The sequence below is a fragment of the Pogoniulus pusillus genome, chromosome 28 (assembly GCF_015220805.1).
Source record: "Pogoniulus pusillus isolate bPogPus1 chromosome 28, bPogPus1.pri, whole genome shotgun sequence".
In the NCBI taxonomy this organism is placed as follows: Eukaryota; Metazoa; Chordata; class Aves; order Piciformes; family Lybiidae; genus Pogoniulus; species Pogoniulus pusillus.
Window position 1 is genome coordinate 16,647,735 of NC_087291.1, and position 27,944 is coordinate 16,675,678.

The 27,944-nt window shown below is 51.1% G+C and overlaps 2 protein-coding genes across 10 annotated transcripts in view; one reads left to right on the forward strand and one right to left on the reverse strand.

Moving 5' to 3' along the window:
* Window positions 1–7,242, forward strand: part of SLC25A13 (solute carrier family 25 member 13) — a 117,254-nt gene extending 110,012 nt beyond the window's left edge. For all 3 annotated transcript variants that reach the window (XM_064166988.1, XM_064166989.1, XM_064166990.1), the window contains 4 exons: window positions 908–1,046; window positions 4,358–4,516; window positions 4,597–4,687; window positions 5,960–7,242. In XM_064166988.1, coding sequence (XP_064023058.1) covers window positions 908–1,046; window positions 4,358–4,516; window positions 4,597–4,687; window positions 5,960–6,149 — 579 coding nt within the window. In that variant the 3' untranslated portion in view covers window positions 6,150–7,242. The remainder of the gene's footprint in view (window positions 1–907; window positions 1,047–4,357; window positions 4,517–4,596; window positions 4,688–5,959) is intronic.
* Window positions 7,243–9,969: 2,727 nt separating this feature from the next.
* The window catches only part of DYNC1I1 (dynein cytoplasmic 1 intermediate chain 1), a 200,208-nt gene continuing 182,233 nt past the window's right edge, over window positions 9,970–27,944 (reverse strand). For all 7 annotated transcript variants that reach the window (XM_064166992.1, XM_064166997.1, XM_064166995.1 and 4 more), the window contains 2 exons: window positions 26,919–27,044; window positions 9,970–10,896 (listed from right to left, as the gene is read on the reverse strand). In XM_064166992.1, the coding sequence (XP_064023062.1) occupies window positions 10,786–10,896; window positions 26,919–27,044 (237 nt within the window). In that variant the 3' untranslated portion in view covers window positions 9,970–10,785. The remainder of the gene's footprint in view (window positions 10,897–26,918; window positions 27,045–27,944) is intronic.

Below are 27,944 nucleotides of genomic sequence, written 5' to 3' on the forward strand. Positions count from 1 at the left end.
TTGGACTTGATGATCTGTGAGGTCTCTTCCAACCCTGATGATACTGTGATACTGTGTGATACTGTGTGAAGATCATCTTGTTCCAACACCCCTTCAAAAACAGCTGGGGCAGGTTTGCCTACAGCTGCTGAGAATAAGGGACCTGACAGACTGCTCCTTAGGAGGGGACAACCTGCTTGGCAGTGTCCCTGCCAGGCACTCCACGAGGTACACATCTTCCTGAGCAACTCAGGACTCCAGCGTGTGCAGAGGGAGGAGCTGGAGTCATGGAGTGGTTTGGGCTGGAAGGGAACTCAAAGGTCATCTGCTTCCAAAAGTGCCATGAACAAGGACACCTCTTCCTAGAGCAGCTTGCTCCAGTGCCTCACCACCCTCATGGGCAAGAATTGCTTCCTCACATCCCACCTCAGCTGAGCTGCTTCCAGTTTGAAGCCATCACTCCTTGTCCTGCCACTCCATGCTTTTGTCTAAGGTCCCTCTCCAGCTCTCCTGGAGGCCCCCCTCAAATAGAGGAAGGCTGCTCTGAGGTTTCCCTGGAACCTCCTCCTCTCCAGGCTGAGCAAGTCTAAGTCTGTCCTCCTCTAGCTTTGCTTCCTAAGGTCTCATCTAAGTCTAGCTTCTTGCAGCTTGAAGCTATCACCCCTGATCTTGTCCCTCCATGCCTTGGCAAATACATGGAACCAAGGAACAGGATCCAGGCACTCTCAGCAGGGACCTCTCCACATGCTGAGAGAAGGAATGGCTTTTTGCAGCAAACAAAAGTAGGCTGTTGCTCTGTCCTCTGCTGGTCTCACAGGTGACCATGCTGCCTTCCCTTCTGACAGCCTCTCCTCTCCCTGTCCTCTGCTGGTCTCACAGGTGACCATGCTGCCTTCCCCTCTGACAGCCTCTTCTCTCCCCCGAGCAGGGTGCCAAGGCCTGTTTCCTGCGGGACATCCCCTTCTCAGCCATCTACTTCCCCTGCTACGCGCACCTGAAAGCTTCCTTTGCCAACGAGGACGGGAGGGTGAGCCCTGGAAATCTGCTCTTGGCTGGCTCCATCGCTGGTAAGTGCCCAGCTTTGTCTGTGCAGTCCCTGCCTCGGAGCTGCAGCTCTCTGCTGTGGCTGTGAGAACTGTGCCATGGGCAGAAGAGCTGTGTGCAGTGAGCGACCCTGTGCCCAAGTGGCTGCAGAGTGAGGGTAAGGATGCTCTAAATTCCTGCTAGAATCACAATGTTCAGGGGGGAAACCAAAGGGAGAGGTCCAAGTGCTGGAGTTTTGTAGTGTTTTGGGTTGGAAGGGGCCTTGGAGGAGTCCCTTGCAGGGACTTGGTGCCATGGTCTAGCCTTGAGCTCTGTGGTAAAGGGTTGGACTTGATGATCTGTGAGGTCTCTTCCAACCTTGGTGGTACTGTGATACTGTGACTTGATTGTCTCTCCTGTGAGAAAAGACTGAGAGCATTGGGGTTGTTTATCCTGGAGAAGGCTGAGAGGGGATCTGAGCAGTGTCTCTACATGTCTGAGGGGTGGGTGCCAGCAGGAAGGGGACAGGCTCTTTTCTGTGGCAGCAGTAGGACAAGGAGTCACAGGATGTCAGGGGCTGGAAGGAACCTTGAAAACTCATCCAGTCCAGCCCCACTGCAGAGCAGGAGCACCTAGAGCAGGTCACACAGGAACACATCCAGGCAGAGAGGGAGACTCCATAGCCCCCCTGGGCAGCCTGTCCCAGGGTTCCAGACAATGGCTATAAGCTGGAACAGAGGAGGCTGCACCTCAACATGAGGAGAAACATTTTCACTGTGAGAGTGCTGGAGCCCTGGAGCAGGCTGCCCAGAGAGGTTGTGGAGTCTTCTCTGGAGACTTTCAGAGCCCACCTGGGCATCTTCCTGTGTGACCTGCCCTAGATGACCCTGCTCTGGCAGAGGATTTGGACCTGATCATCTCTGGAGGTCCCTTTAAAGCCCTAACATTCTATGATTCTTTATGATCCATTTCCTACCCCCCTGCCAAAGGCAGAGACACCTTCCACTAGCCCAGCTTGCTCAAGGCCTTATCCAGCCTGGCCTTGAACATATCCAGTCTCCCTAGGCAACCTCTTCCAAGTGTCTCAGCACCCTTGCTGTCAAGAGTCCTTTCCTCCCCCTCTTTCCCTTTCCTCCCCCTCTTTCCCTTTCCTCCCCCTCTTTCCCTTTCCTCCCCCTCTTTCCCTTTCCTCCCCCTCTTTCCCTTTCCTTTCCCATTAAACCAACCAGAAGAGCTTGGCATCATGTCTGTTGTGCCATAGGTTGCTGATTCCTGGCATATCCAGACATGAGAGGGATGCTGAGTGTGATCTGGAGCTTGTTGTACTCTGCTGTGCAGTGGGTAGGAGAGCCAAGGAAAGCCAAATGGTGCTTGACTTGTCACAGATGCATTTGAGTGCTCGGGGCCTGAGGGGACAGCCAGAGACGGCTCTGTAGCCTCAGCCTGCCTTTGGGGCTGCTGTGTAGCTGCCCTGGCACCCAGTTTTCACACCCAAAGGGGCTCACCTTTTGGTAGCTGCCTCCTGGAGCGGGCATCCTGAGCGTCGTGCGCCTGCTGTGTCCCAGGTTGTGCCTTCAGGAGGCAGAGGGGCTTGAGCCTGAGGGGGGGGGGGGGGGGAGGGGCACATAGTAAGCAGGAGGGCTCACACAAGCAGGCCCCTCTGTTGTGGTCATTGGGGGCTGCTTGGTCGCTCTTTGCTGTGACCAAGGTCTTCCTCCAGCATGACCCCTGCCAGGCCGCTGCAGGCTGCTGGGTGAGGGGAAGGCTGGAGCAGCATGAACACAGTGCAGACAGGAGGCTGCTGGGTCAGCTGTGCCCTGCCAGCCCATTTCCTCTGGGGAGACGACTCTTGGGCAGGGTTATACACAGTCTCTTGAGGAGCCAAAACCTTTCGTGGCCAGCGTCTGGCCTCAGGACACAGCCAGAAGAGTGCAGAGCAGTTAGGCTGTCTCCTTGAAGCAGGTAGCTTCAGCTCTTTGGCTCTGCCCATAGCCCAGAGGGGTCAGCCTGGCACTGGGAAGCCAGCAGGGCTGAGACAGCTGGTGCTTAAAACCCTCTTGTCTTCTTCCCTCCCCCAAGCCAGGGCCAGGCTCCAAGCCCCTCGACAGGAGCTCACAGCCAGCTTATTTCTCACCCATTTTAATGGCACCAAACCATTTTTGCACTTCAGATCATATTCACAGGCTTGAAACTTTAGCTGGCATTTTTAAGCCAAGCCATTCCTTACATTTTCCTATGGTTTTTTCTCTCTTCCTACCCATTGTCAGGTGATTGCAGACTGAGATAACCTGGCCCTTTGAAGTTCAGGCACAGAAGCAGCCTTTATTGTTGCTGATATGGCACTACCAAACCAGCTAGAATGTGGATTTTATCCAAGTGTGCTTCCTGTGAATCCCATCCTAGCTGAACTCCCAGGAGCAAACGATACAACAACTCATCCTGCTCTTCACCAAAGCAAGGAGTTGCTCTTGCTGGGTCCAGGCAGAGCTCCATTGCCTTGACACCAGAAAGTCAAGGGGAAGACAAAACAAAAGCCTCCAGCTGGAGTGCTGCCTTGGTCCCTGGGCTGTTGTCCCTGCTCTGGCTGGGGAGCTCATCCCCATGACCTCCCTCTGGGTGTGGGGAGCTCCAGCTTTGTCTATTGGCAGTGGTGCCCAGTGACAGGATAAGAGGTAATGGGCACAGACTTGAAGCTGGGGCTCTTCAGCCTGGAGAGGGCTTAGAAGAGACCTTGGAGTGGCCTTCCAGTATCTGAAAAGGGCTACAGGAGGGCTGGGGAGGGACTACTGACAAGGTCTTGTAATGACAGGAGGAGGAGGAATGGGTTTGAACTGGCAGAGGGAAGATTGAAGCTGGATGTTCGGAAAGGGTTCTTTGCAGGGAGGGTGGTGAGACCCTGGCACAGGTTGCCCAGGGAGGTGGTGGAGCACAGAATCACACAGTGTGTCCCAGAGTGCCATGCCCACACACTTCTTGAACACCTCCAGGGGTGGGGACTGCACCATCTCCCTGAGCAGCCTGTGCCAAGGCCTGACCACTCTTGCAGGAAATAAATTTTCCCTCATCTCCAACCTAACCCTCCCCTGACACAGTTTCAGGCTATTTCCTTTTGCCCTACCACCTGATACTAGGGAGAAGAGACCAACCCCACCTCACTGCAGCCTCCTTTCAGGTGGTTCCTCTAGAAGCTGAGTGCTGTCACCTCCACCCTGCATGCCTTTTGGTGCTTGTTCTCCTCCTCGGTCTCTGCTTACTCCTGGCTGGGTTCTCCTGATGTCAGGCTGAAAGGCAGGGTTAGCCCCTGGGCATCTGTGACAAGCTGCTGGTAACCAAGTGATGATTTTTGTGTCCCTAGGCATGCCTGCAGCCTCTCTGGTGACCCCTGCAGATGTCATCAAAACAAGGCTCCAGGTGGCAGCCCGGGCAGGCCAGACCACCTACAGTGGTGTTGTAGACTGCTTTGCCAAGATCCTTCGAGAGGAAGGTCCGAAGGCCCTGTGGAAGGGAGCAGGGGGTGAGTACAAGGGCTTGGCTTGCTGAGGGCTCTCTAGGGGTGGGGGCTGTCACTGAGCAGCTCTGTTCTTCTCCTCCCAGCCCGGGTGTTTCGGTCCTCCCCTCAGTTTGGTGTCACTCTGGTGACCTACGAGCTGCTGCAGCGCTGGTTCTACGTGGACTTCGGAGGAGTGTGAGTATGTGGAGGCTGAGGCTGCAGCTGGCTGGGGCTTGGTGCTCCTCAGCCTTTCAGGGTCCTCCACTTATGGAGGACACACTGCAAAGGCTTTGTGTGACTGAAGCCAAGTTAGCCTGGTGGAGGGGAGGCTGACAGCCCAGGGCCTGTTCCACAGCAAGACATCAGCACAGCTGCTGTCACTGGGTCAAGCTGGAGGCCTGGGTTAGTGCAGAGGGTGGAGGTTCCCTTTTACAAGGAGTCCCATGGCAGAGAAGAGGAGTGGTGGGGACAAGTCACTGCTGGGGAGATTCCCACTGGGCTGCAGAGAAAGTGTTTCCCTGTGAGGACAGCTGCACATTGGAATCATCTGCCCAGGGCAGCAGTGGGGGCCCTGCACTGGGCACTTTTAAGACTCAGCTTGGCAGGCTGCTGGGCTGTACTGTCCTGCAGCCTGGAGAGGTTGGAGCAGATGGTTCTTGGGGTCCCTTCCAACCTGGCATTCTGTGCTGCTGTGGTACAGCTGCAGGGCAGAGGTGCTGCCTGCCAGGTCAGCAGGCACTCTGTGCTAGGCCTTGTTTGGTGTGGAGCTGTGTCCCAGCCTAGGCAGGACATTGACTTCTGCAAGAGTCTGTAAGAATCACACAGTTGTTCTGGTTGGAAAAGACCTCCAGGCCCATCATAGAATCACAGAATCAACCAGGTTGGAAGAGACCTCCAAGATCATCCAGTCCAACCCATCACCCAGCCCTATCCAGTCAACTAGACCATGGCACTAAGTCCAGTCTGACCATTCTCTGCCAGGGTGGGGCTAAACCATGGGCCTCAGCAGCACAGCTCCTGCCTCTTGGAAACACCTCCAGGGATGAGGATTCAACCATCTCCCTGGGCAGCCTGTGCCAGGCTCTGAGAACCCTCTCAGGCTCTTCTAATACCCAACCTAAACATGCTCTGGTGCAGCTTGGGGCCACTTCCTCTTGTCCTGTCACAGAGAAGAGACCAACCCCCACCTCCCTACCACCTTTTGGGTAGCTGCAGAGAGTTGTTTGACCACACTCACAGAATCACTCAATTGTTTTGGCTGGAAAAGACCTCTAGGACTGTTGAATCCAACCCTGTCCAACTCAGTCAACACGAAGGCTCCCAACTGTTGTGGAAGGTTTTGTGCCAGGCTGTTTGGAGCCTTTGATTGCTGCACTCTGCTGTCTCAGTGGAGGAGATGTTTGTCAGTGCTGCTCTCAACTCTGTGGAATTTAATTGACTCTTTTTTTTTTCCCCCTTACTTTGCAGAAAACCAGCTGGATCAGAGCCAGTCCCTAAATCTAGGATCACTCTCCCTGCTCCCAACCCTGACCACGTTGGTGGTTACAAATTGGCAGTCGCCACTTTCGCAGGGATCGAAAACAAGTTTGGACTTTACCTACCTCGGTTTAAGCCATCACCACCTACCTCAAAGGCTGCTGCAGCAGTAGGACCCTAAGTTTCTCGCTGTAGGATTTTTTGTGTGGTGTTAGTTGGGAAAGAGCCACTTTTCTAACTGGTTCCTACTGGTTTCCTTTAGCTTCTCATCCTAGAGCAGTTTAGCTTCGTTTGAGTTTGGAAGGCAAATCTTCACCCGCAGTGTAATCGTTTCTGTCTTTGTGCTTCCTTAACCAGATCACTGTGAAATCCTTAGCAGTCATGTTGAGTTTGGGGACCATGAATGTATTTCTCCACGCCTGACCCCTTGCTCCCGGGGGGAAGACACTACTTTCACTTCTGCTGGCTGGGGAGGGCTGGGTGCAGGCTGTGAAGCAGAGCCTCTCGCAGCCCTTGCTTGGCTGCGGCTGGCCAGGGTGGACGTGGCACAGCCGCGGCCTCGGGCTCTGAACAGCCTGGTGAGCAAATACCCCCTTGGTACCCACCCTTCCACCACCTACACGCACAAGCTCTGTTTCTGGATTGTGTTCTGAAGCTTTTCTGTGGAATGTGGGCATGGGGTTGGGGTTGTTTTTTGGGGAGAGGGGTGGTGGGAGGTGGGGTAATGGAAACCACATTTCTAAATGTTGGCCGTTGTGTTCCGTTCCGGGTATCAAAATGCTCCAGGAGAAAGTGTTATTATTGTCCATAGTCTTTGCACTTTATGGCAGAACTTTTGGCATTCTCCACCCCTGCCCTGCAAGAAGGCAGCTCTCCTGCCTGGGTGCCTCCCCTGAGTTGCTGGTGTTTGGAATTCAGTTTGTAAATGCACCTCCCTAGTAGCAACCGCTGCTTGTCCAAGTAACAGCGCTAGGAAATCATGCACCGTCTCGATGGTACCTGCCTTAACTGCTGGCTTCTCATTGGCAAATAGCTGGATTCAGATTCTCCTTTACTTCCTGCAGTCAGAAAGAAAATAAACCCAACACCCAACCACCAACAACGTAATAAAACCAACACAATGAGATTAAAAATACTCTAAAAGAAAGAAAGAAAGAAAGGAAACAAAAAAAGAGACAATTTTACTTACTTAATTTCTCGGTGCCTTGCACAGTGTTTAGAACAAGAACAAAGTGATGTATTTATGGAGCTAGAAATAAACCTTTCCAACAGAAGCACTCAGGGTTGTTCTGTTCCAGAGGAGCCAATGTGCATCAGGCCTCCTGCTCGGCTTCAGATGGAGACAGGTTTGAGGTTAACCTCTTCTAATTCTAACCAACCTGTCCCAAAGTTCACACCTGCAGCTTGAGGATAAAGACAGCCCAAGTGGCCCCAGTGTAGGACAGACATCTGTTGGTGTGGATAAGGGCCTAGGAGTTTGCCATCAACTGCCACCCCCCTCAGGAGCCAACAGTGGTCACTGGCAGCCCAGCAGGCAGCTGTGTGCTGAGCTGCAGCCACAGCAGGGCGAGCAGCAGGGCAGGGAAAGGATTCTGCCCCTCTGCTCTGCTGAGACCCCACCTGGAGTTCTGCCTCCAGCTCCTTTGGAGGTAAAATAATAGGTCAGGCTGCCCAGGGATGTGGTTGAGGCCTTGATTCAAGATCAGTTGTGGCCCTGGGCAGCTTGATCTGGTTGGGAGATGTCCCTGCTGACTGCAGGGGGGGGTTGGACAAGATGACCTTTGCGTGTCCTTGCAACCCAGTGCATCCTGTGAATCTATTCAGTCCTTCTGCCTGTCCTTCCTTCCTTCCAGCAGAGGCTGGAGGCAGGGACAGAAGGGGTGAGGATTCCCCATCTGCTCTATGATCATGCAGCCCAGGCCACACCCTTCCAAGGCTCACTGGAGCTCTGCCCAGAGTCACCTGTGTCCATAGCAGGCTTCCTGCAAACACAAGTTGCATTCCTGCTCTGAAAGGCTTCCAGAGCTCACCCCACAAACAACCCAAGGGCCCTGAAGACAAGATGCTTGTCCTCTCTGGGTGTCTGGCAGAGCTGTGCAAAGTGTGGGAGGACCAGGATCAAATGTAGCCTCACCTGCTTCCTGCAGCCCAGCTGCCTCCTCCTGCCAGCACTTCCAGAACACAAACGAGAGGTTGGTGATGCTGCCCATCAGCAGGAGAGAGGGGCAGGATGTCCCTGAAGCTGTGACCCCAGCAGAAGCTGGGGGATGCTCTTCTGCCTGGTCCTGGGGGATGGGTTGGGTTAGAGCTGGCTTGCAGGATGTTGTTGTGAGCAACCATATCACAGCCTTCAAAAACAGCTGGGGCAGGTTTGCCTACAGCTGCTGAGAATAAGGGACCTGACAGACTGCTCCTTAGGAGGGGACAACCTGCTTGGCAATGTCCCTGCCAGGCACTCCACGAGGTACACATCTTCCTGAGCAACTCAGGACTCCAGCGTGTGCAGAGGGAGGAGCTGGAATCATGGAGTGGTTTGGGCTGGAAGGGAACTCCAAGGTCATCTGCTTCCAAAAGTGCCATGAACAAGGACACCTCTTCCTAGAGCAGCTTGTTCCAGGCCCCACCCAAAAGCTGCCTTTGAACACTTCCAGGCTTGGAGCCTCCACAGCTGCTCTGGGCAGCCTGCTCCAGTGCCTCACCACCCTCATGGGCAAGAATTGCTTCCTCACATCTCACCTCAGCAGAGCTGCTTCCAGATTGAAGCCATCACTCCTTGTCCTGCCACTCCATGCTTTTGTCTAAGGTCCCTCTCCAGCTCTCCTGGAGGCCCCCCTCAAATAGAGGCAGGCTGCTCTGAGGTTTCCCTGGAGCCTCCTCCTCTCCAGGCTGAGCAAGCCCAAGTCTGTCCTCCTCTAGCTTTGCTGTCTCAGTAACACTGTGGCCCTCAGGCCCTTCCTTTTTGCATAAGTGAGAAGACAATTTTCAGAGCCAGAGCTCTGCTCATTAGAGATTCAGCAGCTGAGGCTGTGGACATCTCGAGACATTTGTATCTTAAATATCTCCAGAGAGCTTCAAACATAGCAAATAACCCAGAAGCAGCTCAGGCTGGAGTGACTTTAACGCCACATGCCCTGGGGCTGCGAGTAGGGGCAGCCTCTCCCAGTGCTGAACACGAGGCTATCAGCTTGGCTGTGCATCTCTCTGCCTGTGCCTGCCTTGTGAGCCACCAAGCCCTCCCCTAGGTCCACTTTGCAGGGCCACTGCCTTGCCCACACAGAGAGGCAGCACCTAGGTAGGAGAAACAGGAGTTAAAAAAGGCACCACTGACCTGGACATGATGTCTGCGCTGTTGCTCTGTGCTGCCTTGCCCTGCTGGTTGTCAGCATTCACCTTCGGGCTACAGAAGTGCTGCCAGTTCTTCGGGACAGCTCCCAGGGGAGCGGAAGGATCACAAGGCTCCAGTGTCAGGGAGCCACCAGGACAGGAGCTGTATCTCAGCTGTGTGACCCAGGGGAAGATCCCCTTACCACAGCCTACCTGGGCACACCCTGGCTCATCTTCAGCCAGCTGTCACCCAGCACCCCCAGGTCCTCCTCCACTGGGCAGCTTTTCAGCCACTCTGTCTCAAGCCTGGAGCCTTGACTGGGTTGTTGTGACCCAGATGCAGGACCCACACTCTGCCTTGTTGAACCTCATGCAGTTGGCCTTGGCCTATCAGTCCAGGCTATCCAGATGCCACTTTAGAGCCTTGCTACCCTCCAGCAGCTCCTCCTCAGATTAATGTCCTCTGCAAACTTGGCCGAGGGTGCTCTCACTCCCTTCAGCCACATCACTGATACGATACTAAAGAGAACTGGCCCCAGACCTCAGCCCTGGGGAGCACCACTAGTGCCTGCTCACCGACTGCACTTCGGGCCCGGCCCTCCAGTCAGGTTTTCTCCAGTGAAGCCTCCACCCATCCAAGGCCGACACCAGTGAGCAGTGAGCACACTGCGACAGGCTGGGTTTGACACCCTTTATTGGCAGCAGCAGCAGCGGTGTCCCGCGTCGGCCCGCTCGCGTTCACTTGCATGCCAAGCGCCGGCGCCCGACCGCCTGGGACTGGAGCTGCAGTGCCTACGGACGATGGGCAGCCTTCAGCAGCAGGAAATCAAGGGAAGGAAACTCTCCCTCCGCTCCAGCCAACCTTCACAGCTGCCACAGCTGCAGCAGAAGGGCTGTCCCGTGGCTGCGTGGTGGCCCTCGCCGCGGAGGGACGGCGTCGGCGCTCTCCTTCCGCTCGTCGCTCTAAGGCTCGCCAATAAATAGGTTCCATGCAGCACAGCGCAATAAATAAGGAGCAGCAAGGCCTGCAGAGTACACCCATTCCTAATGCAAGTCACCATGGGAAACACCACATCTAAAAGTCCTTGGCCCAGGCCCGGACAAGTGGAGCACACCAACCACATCTGCACACAATCATATCTGCCTTCATATGGATTCAATAGGGCTGTGCCAGAAGGGCAGCGTCAGCACGAGCCTAAGCAGGGGTTCCTAGCGATTAAATACAGCTACTAAGTAGTTAAAAGGCAACAACTAAACCCACAGAGGGTTGATTTGTCTTCTCTTGCTTACTTCTCAGACAGAAATGTAAAGTATGAAAAGGCTCTGGAGGTCATCAGCCTGGTGTAAAGCGGTGGGATTAGCGTGGAGTGCTCGGAGCGGTGCTGGCACGTACACTGCCACAGCAGGACTGACTGACACTGGACGCCACCTGCTCAGCGGGGTGAAGCTGCTGGGCTGCTGCTCCTCCTCTTCCTTCTCCTCCTCCTCCTCCCCTAGGCCGACAGCTCCACTGCCCCTTCCTCCTCGCTGTCTGCGCGGTTGGCGCGGATCTCCACCAGGGTGCGGGCGAAGCGAGTCCATTCGTCGTTGTGGGGAACAGCCAGCTGGGGAGAGACCGGCAGGGAGTGAGACCACCGTGTGGGGAACCCACCTGGGGAGGGCCATTGCTCGGGCCCACAACAGAGGCACTTCCTGCCAGGAGAGCTTCTGTCCCAGGCAGTGCTGTGGTGGTGCCAAGTCTGCACTGCAGCAGTTTTCCTGAAGGTCGTTAAAGCTCTTAATAGTAAAACAGATCAGAGGATCGTGGAGTGAGTTGGGTTGGAAGGGAACTTCCAAGATCATCCAGTTCCACCCCCCCTGTCGTGGGCAGGGACACCTCCTAAAGCAGCCTGCTCAAGGCCTCAGCCAACCTGCCTTCAAACACTGCTAGGTTTGAAGGAACAACCTGTTCCAGTGCCTCACCACCCTCGGGAAGAACTGTGGAGGCTCCAAGCCTAGAGATGTTCAAGGCCAGGTTGGATGTGGCCTTGAGCAAGCTGGTCTAGGGAGGATGTCTCTGCCCATAGCAAGGGGGTTGGAACTGGAGGATCTTGAAGGTCTCTTCTAACCCAAAGCATTCTATGATTTGGTGTCAGCCAGTGCTGGGCTCCCCAGGCAGGCAGAAGAGCAACAGCAGGAGACACACATCAAGGTGCAGTTCATTTCCAGACCCTTTAACACTTTCTGTAACATTTCTTCCTTTGAGTTAGGCCTACTAAAGAGAATCCATTAAAAAGGAATGATTTTGAGACCAAAAAAAACCCCCTTAGCATGTGCCTCTGAAAGGTAGGCTGAAATCAGACCTTACAGCACATTGCAGGAGTTTGGTGTGTTCCCCTCCCATCCATCTTTTTTATGGCTGAGAGTTTCAGCTCCACTTGTCCAAATCTCTCCAGTTCCCCTGAAAAAACACTTGCCAGCAGATGAATTATTCATTGAGGATATTTCCCTTCACCCCTGGCTCCCTGCCTTCCCTGGAGCCTGTAAATCTTTAGGATGGGTGTGGACAAACTCTTCCTGCCTTTATCCCTCCACGCTTTTGTCCAGCACAGCTCTTCTCTGAGGGCTGGGGACTCTCCAAGGAGCTAAAATGCAGCAGCCTCCACTTGGCAGGACCCTGTGTGCCAGAGGCTCAAAGGGAAATGTCCACCTTCAGCATTTCCCTTGCATGGCTGCACCTTTGGCTCAGCCTGTCTCTGGGATCCTGGGTCACAACCTGCAGTGTTGGTCACTGGTGGAAGCAGTCTGCAGTCCCAACCATAGAAATCACAGAATCAAGCAGGTTGGAAGAGACCTCCAAGCTCAGCCAGACCAACCCAGCACCTAGCCCTGGCCAATCAACCAGACCATGGCACTAAGTGCCCCAGCCAGGCTTTGCTTCAACATCTCCAGGCACAGAGACTCCACCACCTCCCCGGGCAGCCCATTCCAATGCCAATCACTCTCTGTGCCAACAACTTCCTCCTCACATCCAGCCTAGACCTGCCCTGGCACAGCTTGAGGCTGTGTCCCCTTGTTCTGTTGCTGGGTGCCTGGCAGCAGAGCCCAACCCCACCTGGCTACAGCCTCCCTGCGCTCTGCAGCTGGCCAGATCGCCACACGCTGCTTTCAGTTAGACATGGCAGGGCAGCCTGCACGGTGGCCCAGGAGACACTGCAGGTGCCAAAGCTATGTGACCCCCTCAAAGACACGTCAGGGGAGCACACTGCTTGCTTAGCTTTGTGTCTAGAAAGCCTCACTCTGCTGCAGCAGATGGGTTCTGCAGCCTGCCCCCACGCTCCTCTGACCAGCGTGCGCCCTTCCTTCTCTGCATGTGGGTTTGGTGCTCTGCAGGGCAGAAGGGTGACCTTATCCTGCCTGCCTCTGCCCCAACCTAGCTGCACTTGCAATAACAGCTCGATGAAAAAATGAATGCTCCTCTCTCAAATACTCTGTTGCTCTTCTAACTTGGGAGAAGGGCAAGTTAAGCACTCTTGGGGTAGAGAGCTGACTGAAGCTCGGAAAACACGCAGGTCACTTTGAGTTGGTGGAAGAGAGCCAGTCTGGTGAACTAATTTATTGCCTGACATCTCAGGCTTCACACCAAGTTATTTGTGCATGTGGTTTATCACCATTTTTATAGTCATTGAGTTTGAAAGCATCACCCAATAGGTAGAACTTCAGGAGAGCAGGATCTGTGCTGTTTTCCTTGAGCAGAGTTGCTGCCAAGCTACGCTGTTCAGCCTCTGAAGCAATAGCTACCATCTCACCACCTAAAACAGCATCACCCTGCCTTGGAAAAGCACTTTGAGCAGTGGGTGAGCCTCTGAATGCAGCTATCTCATGGCAGGGAAGAAGACTTTGTTATTGATGAGGAACATATAAACCCCTCCAAGTGGCTGCTAGAAAGTGGAACAGAAATCAGAGGTTTGGTGGTTTTTTTTTTGGGGGGGGAGGGGAAGGGTAAGAGCAGGATGAGGCTTTTTAATGCTTCCAAATGAAACCCAACAATTAACAGTTCCACTTTCAGCAGCTGGTCCTATCTTCTAGGGTTCCCCAGATGTTTTCTCCCTCCCACTGAGGTGAAAACAGGTAGAGAAATGTACCTATTACATCTCTTGATAGGCAGACACAGAGCAGGCAGGCATGAACCTCTCTGGCCCCGCTCTTGCCCTCCCCAAATCAACTGCAGACCACCTTTGATATTTTTCTCAACCTATATATGGATTTTGTCATTTTTTCTCCCCCCCCCCCCCCCTTGAAAAAGCCTATATTTTTCCAGGCAACACCCTGTGCCACACACATGGATGGAAACAAAGTGGGAGGTAAGATGGAAGGAAATGGCCACCAAAGTAAGCAAGAGCACCCTCTGCACATAGCTGCAGTCCCACCGCCCTGAGCTCCTGGGAGAGCCCAAGCCTTGCTGCTCACAATGGATGAAACCACTGGCAGCAACTCAAACCTTGCATGCTGCTTGCAGATGATTTTAATGAGACACAGTGTTTGGACCACAAAGGCTACACTCCAGAGTAGCTCTCTCTATATTTGTTTACTTAATTGAAAGGGTGGAATACCATAAGGCAGCCTAAATACTGCATTTATTCTATGCACAGCAGTCAGTCTAGTGCCACAGACACACTATACACCACCCTTCCACGAACTTAATTACTTAGCCCTCATCTAGATTAATGTCTGTTGTGATTTATTTCTTTGCAGTTCACCAGCAGGGTCTGATTTAAACTGGTGCTGCCATAGTAAAAAGAAGACAAAATATTAGCTTGTGTGACAGGAGGGGGAAAAAATAAGAAAGAAAAAAAGCTTAATTTCAAACAGAAACTGAATCCATTTGCAGCAAACTTTGACTTTTTCTCCTAAGGAGAACAGTAGCTGCTGAGTTGTGACACAGTTGATGGTAAATTATGTTTTGAATACCAAGCAGACAATGGTGTTATTGTAATAATTTATATGTAATGTGCAAAGATAGACTGCAGAAAGGCCTTGCATAGGAAGAACTCAAGCATTTGAATTCAGCCTGTTCTCAGCTCAGTCCTCTCTGTCTGCAGCAGTCATCGTGATGCCAGTCTAACGGGAGAACAGCCTGCAGTGCAGCCCCTGAATTAGACACAGGTGACACACAAATGCCTCTTCACAGAGCATTAAGGCTGCAGACTGAGACTTCAAAGATAGGAAACGTCAGAGTCAGGGCTAAGTCCCTCAGCTGCAGCATGCTCTTCATTCTGTGCTAGGATCCTGTCTTTAGTTCTCAAGGGAAAAAAAAAAGTAAGAGACAACAAAACCTGCGCTGGGAGCAAAGACCAATTATGGAAAACTCCAGCCTGAAGGATGAAAACTTGGTAGGGCATATGGAAAAGCAAACAAGGAAGTGGGAAGGATCTTTAATTGCAGACAATGCTGCAGTCCCACCTAGGTAATATCAGAGCTGGCTCAGGCTCTCCTGAGCTAACCAGAAAGAATGATCACACAATAGTTTTGGATGGAAAAGAGCTTTCAGCTCACCCAGTCCAGCCATTCCCTAACTCTCCCAAGCTTGGTGCTACACCCTGCCCTTCAATGATCACACAATAGTTTTGGATGGAAAAGAGCTTTCAGCTCACCCAGTCCAACCATTCCCTAACTCTCCCAAGCTTGGTGCTAAACCCTGCCCTTCAATGATCACACAATAGGTTTGGATGGAGAAGTCCTTTCAGCTCACCCAGTCCAGCCATTCCCTAACTCTCCCAAGCTTGGTGCTAAACCATGTCACTCAGCACCACATCTCTGCCTCTTTCAAACACTTCCAGGGATGGGATTCAACCACCTCCCTGGGCAGCCTGCTCCAGGATTGATGCCCAAGCTGTGAAGCAGATTATGCTCCCTTCAATTAATCAAAGTGCTGCACTGGGTATCAACTGCAGAGCATAAAGCACTGACTGATCACCAGCTGTGCTGAAAGAGATGACTGCAGTCACAGAACTGACCAGGGTGGAAAAGACCTCTGAGATCATTGAGTGCAACCTATCACCTCACCCTTCTGACTGACTAACCCATGGCACTAAGTGCCTCATCCAGCCTCCTTTTAAACAACTCCAGGGATGGAGACTCCACCATCTCTCCAGGCAGCCTGTTCCAATGGGCAATCACTCCTTCTGTGAAGAACTGGAAGTTGAAATCTGGATGACTTCTGTTTCCTCATATCACCTCCAACTCTCAAAATCAATCCTTGAAGCTATAAGCTTCCAGCCTGTTCTTAAGCACCCCAGAGTGCTCCCACCAGTCCCCAGTGGGGATCCTCTCCTACAGATCTCTGGGAGCGATCCTTACAATGGCAGCAACTATTGGCCTGTGGAAGTCCTAGGGAAGAGATTCCTAATCATTAATTAGCTTCAGGAGCAGAAGGAGCATCTGTCACACTTCAGAACAGCTAATAATTCTGCTTTAGAAAGAGGTGGTGCCCTGAGAGCTCTTGCAGCTCCAACCCTTCCACCACTTCTGCAATGCTATCAATTTGCAGGCTGATTAAGAGACACGGCGAGGCACGCTGCCTGCCGTTCAGCTCCCGTGGGATCTCAGCCCTGCCTTGATTGCCATTGCTCAAAGTCACTGAGAGCTCCTCTCAGTTTTTACCATGAGTTTCAGGATGTTTAATGCTTGGAGATAAAGAGAAGAGGAGAACAGAAAAACCGTGTCCAGTTCTGGGCTCCTTGGTTCAAGACAGACAGGGACCTGCTGGAGAGGGTACAGCAAAGGGCTGCAAAGATGCTGAGGGGACTGGAACATCTCTGTGAGGAGGAAAGGCTGAGGGAATTGGGGAGTTTTAGTCTGGAAAGGAAGAGACTGAGGGGATCTCACTAATGCTGATCAGTACTTACAGGGTGGGTGCCAGGAGGATGGGGCCAGACTTTGTTCAGTGGTGCCCAGTGACAGGACAAGGGGTAACAGGCACAGACATGGACATGAGTTCCATCTAAACACGAGGAGGAAGTTCTTCAATTTAAGGGTGACAGAGCACTGGAACAAGCTGCCCAGAGAGGTTATGGAGGCTCTGGAGATGTTCAAAGCCTGCCTGGACATGTTCCTGGGTGACCTTGTCTAGGTGACCCTGCCTTGGCAGGGAGGTTGGACTCAATGATCTCCAGAGGTCTCTTCCAAACCCCTCCCATTCTGTGATTCTGGTAGAATCATAGAATCAGTCAGGGCTGGAAGGGATCACAAGGATCAGCCAGTTCCAACCCCCCTGCATGGCCAGGGACACCTCACACTAGATCAGGCTGTCCACAGCCTCATCCAGCCTGGCCTTAAACACCTCCAGGCAGGGGCCTCAACCACCTCCCTGGGCAACCCATTCCAGGTTCTCACCACTCTCATGGTGAACAACTTCTCCCTAACATCCAGTCTGAATCTACACATTTGCAGCTTTGTTCCATCCCCTCTAGCCCTATCACTACCTGACATGCAAAGAATCCCTCTTCAGCTTTCCTGTAGGCCCCCTTAAGGCACGGAAGGGTCACAATAAGGTAAAGAACCCTCCCAAATTCTGTTATCAGTTCTCATCACTGCACTGCAAAGCTTAAAAGCCCCGAAAGGATGAAAAGCGGAGGGCACGGAGCCTGAAACCCACTGCTCCAACACCTGCTTCTGCTACTGACAGCTCCATCACCAGGCAGAGCTGTGCCATCGCTTGCAGAGCAGAGCTGCAGCCGATGGGGCAGCTGTGCTGGCAGAGGTGGCTCGCTGGGAGCCGAGCTGAGCCGAGTGCTTGTTGCCCCAGGGCAGAAATAAATCCGGGTGTCTTCAGCTCAGCTTGCTTCCTTTCCAAACCAAGCCGGCCACGGCCACGCCGTGATTCACACCAAGAAATCTGCCAGAACAGGAGCTGCAAAGGGCTTTTGCCACGGCTGGCAGGTGGCCTCTCACCAAAAGCAGCTGCACGAAGCTTTTTCCTTGGGTGTGCAGCGGCGTTGCTGCCTTGCCTGAGATTCTGCACACATTCCACGAGCAGCAAAAGCTCATCCATGAACCAGCAGGGGGTTCGTGTGGCCGGGGGGTTTGTTTTCATTTCAGACAGGCTTTTTTCCATCACTCTAGGCACCGGAGGATACATTTCACATTTAAATGAAGCACTGAATATGAAATGTTAGCCGCTGAAGAGGATGTATTAGGGCCCAGAGTTATCCTCAGTTGGTATTTTAGGTGGAACTGTTACTTTCCAAGTCACAAAGAGTTCTACATGTTCAAAAACACTCTGCAAATCGTTAGGGGGGGGGGGAAGGGGGAAAGGATTGAAAATGTAGTTAAGGATTTTCAGAATGAAAACTGCTTCTGGATGTGGCAGAAGCATCATAAAGAAAATTAATCACACAAAGCAGCTCCTGCCTCAGACAATGCACGAACGCCAATGGAACCTGCACACTGAGCTCAGCACTGAGCTTGGCACTGGGTGCCTTGCCCCTCCTTGTTACTCACAGCCACAAACATTTCTCACTTACACTTCTCTGCACATCAGAAAGGGGGCAAAAGCCTTCAGAGGAGTTATCACCCAAAAGGCTAACCACGTACTTACAATATGTACACTGAGACTCTATTAACATGGAGTGACTTCGGCTTTCAACGCTAGTGGGGGATCAGGATGCAGGTCAAGATTCAGAGATGGAAGGGGTTGGGCTGGATGCAGGGTCAAGACTCACAGATGGATAGAATGGGTTGGGTTGGATGCAGGGTCAAGACTCATAGATGGATAGAATGGGTTGGATGCAGAGTCAAGACTCACAGATGAATGAAAAGGGTTAGATGCAGGGTCAAGACTCACAGATGGATGGAACGGGTTGGGTTGGATGCAGGATCAAGACTCATAGATGGGTGGAATGGGTTGGGTCAGAAGGGACCTTAAAGATCATCTAGTTCCAACCCCACCTTTCAGTAGACCAGATTGCTCAAGACCTCATGCAGCCTGGCCTTGAACACCTGCAGGGAAGGAGCATCCTCAGCCTCCCTGGGTAGACCAGATAAAGCACTGGCTCAGCTTCCACTGCCTCACATATAACCACCATAGAAAGCTTGGACCCACTTTTTCCACTAAGCTTCATTCAAGGAGCCAGGAGTAAAGCCACTGTATGAGCTGATGTGCTGTATGCGCAGTAGAGGGACTGGTGTGTCCAGTCTGAAGCCTGCCTTTCTCTCCTGCCCTTTACAGCACTTCCCAGCCCAGCAGGAAAATACTGTCAGGAAGATTGTCACATCCAGCTCTCCCTGCTCCCCCTCCTGCAGGCTTTACTGTGCAGAAGGGGAATGATCTCTTACAGCTTCTCTTCTGTTGCTCTCATCACTTCATTATCTGAGTGCCTTCTAATAGTGCATTAAGCTACATGATTAACTCCTGTCACATGTGGCTTGTTCCCTCTGATCCTCTCTGCAGGGGGAGGATCTGGGCCTTTGCAAGGGAAAAGGAAACACAGGTCGGCTTTACAAGTAGTGTGCCAAGGAATCAGAAGGACTGGAGCCAGGTTTCTGTTGGGTGGCTGACTGGTTTGCTTAAAGCTTTTTATTTCACATGATGAGGGACTTGAGGAATTCTTATAAAAGAGGTTTGCATCATGTTGGAAACTCCTGTCTCCCTACCCCCAGTAAATGCTCCAGGGAGCTAGGCAGCCACCTCTGCAGAACTACTGAAACATGCCATGAGAAACAACTGCAAGGAGAGGGTGAAGAATCAATCAACTTTTTAGCATGATGCTTTGTTATTCCTCCTCCTCCCTGTCTGTTTTCACTCATGTCCATTTGACTGCACTCCCTAATGGACAAAAGAAAGGGCATCTTCATTAAGAGTCTGCAGATCAAACCAGCAGTGGAATTCCACCTTCAGTTAGATGCATACTGAAGGAGAAGCAGCTCTGTATGCCATGGCACAGGCAGAGTGGTGACCCTGCAGGCCAGGTGGCACCCACTGCTGGGATCCACTTGCAAGTGCATCACAAAGTCCTGTTGACAGGCTCCACTTCCAGAAGCTGTCTGTCCCACTGGCCCTACCTGCTCTGCAGCTTCAGTGTTCTTCTAATCTTGGGCAGGAATCCATGGCCAGCTTGCAGTTGATGGCAGTGTGTCCTCAGCTGCTCTCTGGCCCCGGGCACTCCTGAGCACATGAGCCATCTACATCACCACCAGGCTCAGGAGTCCCTGGCTAGTCACACCAAGCTCTTCATCCTTTCTGCTCTCCCAGTGGTCCAGACCCACAGCTCTCACTGGTATGTTTTGAACATCGTGCAAGGAAATGGAGTTTGGGCTCAGCTTTTCAACAGCATCAGTTTCATGAAGCTGCTTTGTAAGCCAAGGCCACAAGGGAGGTGGCCGAGGTGGGCAGAGGCAGCAATGCCACAGGATTTTCAAGGGGTGACAGGGAAAGGAAAGGGCAAGGCCCTAGACTGGCACTGCAGGGAAGCAGCTCCAACCTTCAGCTGCCAGCCTTGAGTAAATCAGAGGAGCCAGATCATAGAACCACAGAATCAGAAAAGGCCTTACAGCTCATTGACTCCAACCCATTCTCCAGCTCTGCCCCGGCCCTCAGCACATCACTTGTCTCTAGGAAGAAGAGACCAACCTCCACCTGGCTCCAACCTCCTTTCAGGGAGTTGTAGAGAGTGAGCAGATCTCCTCTCAGCCACCTTTTCACCAGACTAAACAGCCCCAGTTCCCTCAGCTGCTCCTTCTCCAGACCCTTTACCCACTTCATTGCCCTCCTCTGGACATGCTCCAGCATATCAATGTCTTTCTTGGAGCAAGTACCCCAAAACTGAAGCCAGGACTGAAGGTGTGCCCTCAACCAGCACTGAGTACCTGAGGCTCAGTACACTCTGGCTGTTTTCCCTCTTGGTCTGGACTTCCCTAACCAAGAGCATTAGGAACACAGGTTTCCAACTCCCTTAACTATCAAAACAGACTGAAACAAGGGCAACAAGGCTGTTCAGAGGCCTGGAGCACAGCCCTGTGAGGAGAGGCTGAGGGAGCTGGGGGTGTGCAGCCTGCAGAAGGGGAGGCTCAGGGCAGAGCTCATTGCTGTGTACAGCTACCTGAAGGGAGGCTGTAGCCAGGTGGGGTTGGGCTCTTCTGCCAGGGAACCAGCAACAGAACAAGGGGACACAGTCTCAAGCTGTGCCAAGGCAGGTTCAGACTGGTTATTAGGAAGAAGTTCTTCACAGCAAGAGTGATTTGCTAGGCTGGATGTTAGGAGGAAGTTCCTGCCCGAGAGAGTGATTGGCATTGGAATGGGCTGCCCAGGGAGGTGGTGGAGTCTCTGTGCCTGGAGGTGTTGAAGCCAAGCCTGGCTGGGGCACTTAGTGCCATGGTCTGGTTGCTTGGCTAGGGCTGGGTGTTAGGTTGGGCTGTCTGAGCTTGGAGCTCTCTTCCAATCTGATTGATTCTGTGATTCTAAGAAGGTAACTCAGAGCCTTTCCCATGTTCATCAGACTAGCACAACCACACCAGCAAACACCCAGCCAGGGACAGGAGCACGCAGAGGTGGAGATGTCTGGTTGTAGCCAAGCCCTGTTTTAAACTATCAAAGTATAGAAATGCTTAGCTTTTACCTTATAACACTGTGGGTTTTTTAATGCAGGAGAACGAACCAGTGCTTACATAAAGACCTGAAAGCATTCAGAGGAACCTAAAGTAATGAATATTGTAATGAGAAACACAAGTATTTAGGGTGATAATGACTGGACTTTGCTCTACTTAGATCAGCTCACCCCCTATGGAGGCTACCAAAGCTTAAAGATTTTATCGCCCTAGTAATCAGCAATGGGTAATGGCCTTCATAAACCACAGTAATTAAATTGACTGATTTCAAACTAGTGCATTTTTTTCATTAGGGAGTTCTTATTTAGCCTACTTCAAAAATCCCTTTGTGGGTACTGGCTGCATCAGTCCAAGTTCAAACAGCAAGGGACGGAGAGCTTGTTCTGCTCAGTATTTCAGATGTAATTCAAGCTACAAATAATGGAGGTTTGATTTGGTCATCTCAAAGAGCTCCCAGTTTTAAAAGTCTCTCAAGACTGAAGATTATAAAATGCAGATTATAAAGGGCAGAGCACATCAAAACCTCTGGCCCTTTCCCCTTTCCAACAACTCTGAAGAGGCTCTGCCTTGTTAAAACATGCTTTTAAATTTCTCTGAGCGCTTTGGAGTCAAACCCGGTTGTAAGCACAGCTCCTTTTCTCTTTGCTGACATCTGCATTTGTGATGTGTGTGAGCCATTCCTCCAGGAATAGCTGCAGCTCAACACAGACTTTAAAATGCAGTATTTTAGCTGCTGTTGTGGCAAAAGAACCCCCAACTCCAAACCTGTTTCCTAACTCAATATGTGATCTACAGGAGCTTTATGACGGCAGAACTAAACCTACTGGAAAATCCACCTGGATAAGTACAAGACACAAAACCTACTTTTGTGTCTCTCTCTCTGGGCCACAGCAGGTTTTAACAGCAGGAAGCAGATGTTGGATGTGTTTTCCATGTGCTATCTGCAGCGAAACCCAAGGATCTAAAGACTGGATTACAGAGTATCCACCTCACTACAAGAAAGACATTGAGGTCCTGGAGCAGGTCAAGAGAAAGGAAACCAAGCTGGTGAAGGGTGTGGAGAACAGGGCTGGTAAGGAGCAGCTGAGGGAACTGGGGGTGTTTAACTTGGAGAAAAGGAGGCTGAGAGGAGACCTGGGTCTTTACAACTCCCTGCAAGGAGGTTGGAGTGAGATAGGTGTTGGTCTCTTCTCCCTTGTAACGAGTGACAGGACAAGAGGAAACAGCTTCAAGTTGCACCAGAGGAGGTTTAGATTTGGAGATTAGAAGATAATTCTTCACTGAAAAGGTTCTCAAAACTGGGACAAGCTGCCCAGGCAGGTGGTTGGATCCTTATCCCTAGAGGTGTTCCAAAGAGGCAGAGATGTGATGCTGACAGACCATGTTTAGCTTCTCACTCAGTAGAGTTAGAGACTGGTTGGACTAAAAGGTCCTTCCCATCCAAAATGGTTCTGTGATTCCATGATGCTAACCCTTTCCCACTCTACCCAGCAATCCAAGTGACTCAGTAGCCATGCTGGAATGTGAGAGCTGCTCACAAACATGCATTCCTCCCCAGCTAGAAACCTAAGAATCCCAGAGCACCTGTTAAAGGCTGCTGAAACCAAAGGAAGGTGCTGGGCACCAGTGGGATAGTCCTCATTGTACTTCATCCACGGATTTCTGGAAGTTACCAGCTCCTCCCTCACTGGTCATGCACTTGAAGATGAGATACAGCATTGGTACCCATCATGGGGCAAATGGGGAAAGCACCAACAGCTAACACAGCAGCCTGAAAGGAGCTTGAGGAGGTATTATTGACTCTGAAATGTAGCAAAGCCTGATCCCTTCCAAGCCCTGCCATCTGTGATTCCATCAAAGTCCCATGAACACCAACACCAGAGGTAGCACCTGCATAAAGAACCCCAGCTAACAGCTATCTTTGCTGGGGCCAGCCCTCCTGGAAGGTCTGGAGAAAGACCTTTTCTTCCTCTTCTCCACTTCCACCTCTCCTACTGGTCACCCTTGCAAAGCATGACCAGAGTCAGCTCTCTGAAAGAGCAAACTGATGCAAGAGTTTCTCCTGTCACTACTTTAACAAAATCCTGTACTGTGATGACAGTTTCAAACTCTCCAGTCCTGGGCTGCAGACTTACTTTTAGCTTTCATTACAGTCAAATCAGACAACATTGATTTCCAGTTTCTATCTACTTATCCACAGTGCAAGAAGAATGTGACCTGGAAGAGATTAATGGGGACAAAAAGAGGAAAAAAAATAACTAATAAGAGGTGGATGAGAAGTTGTTTCTTTCACAACCAAAGGTGCAAAAGGCATTCTCAGTAAGCCAGGGGAGCAATAAAGATGCTTAGGGAATATTTGTGACAGCAGCAACTGTGTAAGTTTCTCCTGTCACTACTTCAACAAAATCCTGTACAGTGATGATAGTTTCAGACCCTCCAATACTGGGCTGCAGGCTTACTTCTAGCTTCCATTACAATCAACTCAGAACAACACTGATTTCCAGTTTCTATCTATTTACCTTCAGTGCAAGCAGAATGTGACCTGGAAGAGATTAACAGGGACAAAAGGAGGGGGAGGCGGGGGGGAAAGAGCTAATGGAAGGTGGATGAGAAGCTGTTTCTTTCACAACCAAAGGTGCAAAGAGCGTTCTCAGTGAGCCAGGGGAGCAATAAAGATGGTTGTTAGGGAATATCTGTGACAGCAGCACCTGTGCAACCTCACTGAAGCATGCAGGATGGGAGCAAGCTTTCCAGAAGATGCATCTACAAGAGACATGCAGTTAGGTCTAACTATCAACCATCTGGACAGGTGACTGCAGCTGCAGGCAGTGGTCCCTGAAACTAAACTAGGTTAGACATGCTACCACAGTAACAACAGCTCAAGTGCCAGAGCAGCTGAGGGTTGGATATTTAGAGCAGACAGAGAGTCAAGTGCATTTACATTGACTGGTTATATTCTCTGGTTAACTCTACAGCTCCCATCACACCCAAACAATCAGATTTTCGTCTGTGTGGGTTTTTTTCCCCACTTTGTTTTATAATCCAGAGTCTTTAAATCGGTGGTTACTGAGCCACAAGAGCACATCTATCTGCCTGTGGCAGTCTTCTCTCCCCTGGAAGTGTGTGTGTGTGTGACTCCCATTAATGCTAATGGGCAGAAAGCAGAGCGCTGAGGGGAAAATAGACCCCTCGCTGTGAAAATAAACGTGCTCACTTCTTCTCAGACACCATGCCAAACATCAAACAACTAAACTACACACTCCAAGGAGATAACATTAGATGGTCTAACTGAGGATCTCACCCTTATTTTTAACTACCTGGTCATGCACCCTGCCACATTCTCCTTCTTTCTGCCTTTTTTTGGCTCATAAAGACTACAACTGGACAGCACATCAAAAGAGTGGACTGGCACAGGCTTTTCGTGGCTGGAGGGCTGTTACAAGCCCTCAGGTCCAGCCTCTCGAGGTGCAAAAGCATTCCTGCATCTCACTTAAGGCTTCATAGTGAGAAGACTTGTGCTGGAGAATATATGAGTACCCTTCTGGTTTAAACTAGACAAGGCCACTAACTACTCAGCAGCCCTGGTAGCATAGACTCACAGAACTGTCATGGCTGGAAGGGACCCCGAGAATCATCCAGTTCCAACCTCCCTCCCATGGGCAGGGACACGTCACACTAGATCAGGTTGCCCAGAGTCACACCTAGCCTGGCCTTAAAAACTTCCAGGGATGAGGATTTCATCACCTCCCTGAGCAATCTGTTCCAGGGTCTTACCACTCTCATGGTGACTGATTTCTTCCTAACATCCAATCCGAATCTACCCACTTCTGGTTGTGCTCTATTCCCCCCACAGCCTAAAAAGTCCCTACCCAGCTTTCTCGTAGGCTCCCTTCAGATACTGGAAGGCCACAACAAGGTCTCCTGGGAGCCAGACAACACCTTGTGCTTAAATTTTAGCATCTCAGGTTGCTGCAGTCCAGAGCACCTCTCCTCGGTTTGGTACACCGATTACTGCAGAGGCTGATGCTGCCAAAATGAACCAGGCAACGAGTTAAGGAGCTCCTTCGTGCATTATGGAATAGGAGGAGGGGTTGCAAGGGCTCAGGACCTGTTAGCACTCGTGTGGATGGAGACTCATCTGTGTGGATGGAGCTGAGCTGGAGATGCTGGGGCTCTGCATGGGCAGGGTGTGCAACATCCGTGAAGCAGAACACTGATCCGGACTCACACAAGTAAGCGCTGCTCAATTCCTCCCTTTTTCCTTGTCAAGTCTCTCTTTGTGATCTGAGTGCATCACTGTGACTCATTTTGCAAGCTGAAGTCTGAGGGGAAAGGCCAAAACCTCAAATATTACCTCTTCTGCACAGAACACTCAATCTATTTTCTTCTGGGTGAGCTTGCACGGATAAACAATCCTCCAAACGTTTTGGGGTGTGATATGCAAAGAAGAGACATTTCTCCAGCCTGTCTAGACTGCCAGGCAAGATCAGATTGTGCTGTCATCAAAAGACATTTCTCCAGCCTGTCATATCACTTGGAAGACACACAGAACCCCACCTTTTCAGAACAATCGTGGAGAAGTGGAAACACAAATACAAACAGCCTGACCTGCCAGTGTCACGGCAGCAATCCGAACACAGCAACCTCAGACAATGCAGAAATTATGCTAACAATAGGGCAAGAAGTTTCAGCAAACATCTGTGAGGAAAGGCAACTCCTGCACAAGTGAAAGCAATCCAAAACCATGAGTCATGCACAAGCAATTTTGCTGTGGGCCATAAAATCACTTTATGGGAGTTACAGATAATTCTGCATGTAGTCTGTAATGTTTCCCTACTGTGTAGAGATGGATATCTCAGTGTCCTATCACAGAAAATGATGGAAAACAAATTCTCCACATAAAAGCTGATTGCTCAGAGATTCACCCTTTCACTCTTCCAAGGGCTTGTAATGCCAACAGAAGGCTTTAGGCTGCACTCCTCAGCAAAGAGGTAGATCCCATCGGTGCCAAACAGGCTGCAGTTTAGGTAGCAGAGTGAGTTAAAAGCAGCCTCAGACACAGAATTTACATCCTGCTGCTTCTCAGCACCTACTGAGTCTTTATCACACATGGACCCACCCCCCCAGCCCACTGACACCTCTCATTTCCTCCAGTTAGTACTTCTGCACATATTCAGACATGCTCAGAGTTATTTAGTGTTCTGTACACATCTTGCTGAGAAAAAAAAACAAACATAGAACCATAGAACTGTTGAGGTTGGAACAGTCCTTTGAGATCATCAAGTTCAACTGCTTGCCTAGAGCTCACAATCCCACCACTACTGCTACATCCACACACCTTTTAAATACCTCCAGGGATGGTGACCCCTCCACCTCCCTGGGCAGCTTGTTCAAATGCCTGGGAGCCCTTTCTGGGAAGAAATCTTTCCTAATAGCCAACCTGAACCTTCTTTGGCACAACTTGAGCCTGCTTCCTCTTGCCCTGTCACTTGCTGCAAGAAGAGACCAACCCCCACCTCACTCCAACCTCCTCTGAGGTTTTTTAGAGGCCAATGAGGTCTCTCTCCTCTCAGCCTCCTCTTCCAGAGGCTGAACAGCCTCAGTTCCCTCAGCTTTTTCTCATACAACTTGTGTTCAAGGCCCTTCACCAGCATTTATGACTAAGCCAGTCCTGAAGCAAAAGATACTGCAATATAAAGGGTGAACCCTTCAGGACCAACTCTGGAACAACACAGCTGCTTCTGGCCCCCTGTCTTCCTCTTTTTCCAATTGTGTCCATAGAACCATCAAAACCACTCTAACACCACACCAAACTTTCAAAGGAGACTTTTTAGAGATGAAACAAGTCTTTTAGAGACTAATTAACTCTTCAGCATGGCAGCTTTAAGACTAACTCCCTGCTGACAGCTCAAAATCAAAGAGGGACTCCACTGAAAGAAATGTGGCTTCCTCTCTGGAGGTGCCCTGCTTGTCTCAAAGTTGGGTGTGGCATTCTCCAGGAGCCAAGCTCTGACCAAAAGGCAAACCTCCCCCACAGCATTACCTCGCCAACATCATAGATCCATATGCGGCCTTCTGAGTCACCAACTGCTACCTCCTTGCCAGCCTGGGCCCAGCGCACACGGTTGAGGGCAGAAGCTCCTTCTATGGTGACACTGGCTGTGGGAACCTGTCAAAACAACAAGGAGGACAATTAAATCAGGCTGCCTGCAAACCCAGGGCTCAGTTTTGAAGGTCCTGCTTAGCTGGGCGAGTCAGAAGTCCCTGGATGTTGCTGGAACTGACACACAACGCTCACTGGGGGTGACAAAAAAGGTTCATTGGGGTTTTTTTTTCTGTCCATCACATGTGCTAAAAGGAGGAAAGAGCAAGAGATTGCCTGGAATGAGCAGGGAAGGTTTTTCCACTATAAAAGGCAGTAAATGAGGTAGTTGTCCCCCCCCCTTAACCTCAGAGACACACGAAACCACATCTGCTTCCGTTGAGAAAGTGACTTATGACCAAGAACCATCTTGGCTTCAGTCCTTGCCTGGCTCCTGGCCTCTGGCTCAGCCCCAGATGATCTGATGATCAGCAGGCACACCGCTCCCTGCATTCATGCCCACACATCCTTTACATCCATACTCATCTCTAGGCTAGATGCAGAGGTCAGAACTTAGGTATTAGGGCAGAAAAGCCCTGAGCTAATGAGTTCAGAGCGAGGAGCCAGCAGGAGTGAGAACAGCTGAGCTGACATTTAGAACTCCTACAACATATTCCCACAATTCTCTTTTACATCCCCAGGAGAGTTCTTCTGCTTTAAATACACCTGGATAGTGTCTAAATTCCACCCCCCCCTCCATCCCCAGCACCAAGTCAACCAACGTAACAGGTGCTCCACAAGAGCACGTAAAGACTCTGGTTAATGTGTGGGATGAATAAAGCAATGAACAGGATCTCGGGAGAAGTATTTGTAATCAGAGATGGAATGAGGGCATCAAAAGATGCTGCAGGAAGAAGGATCTGTGTGGGTGTTTGTCCCAGATAGGTAGATCACTCAGATGATTTAGGTCACCTCATAAGACAAATG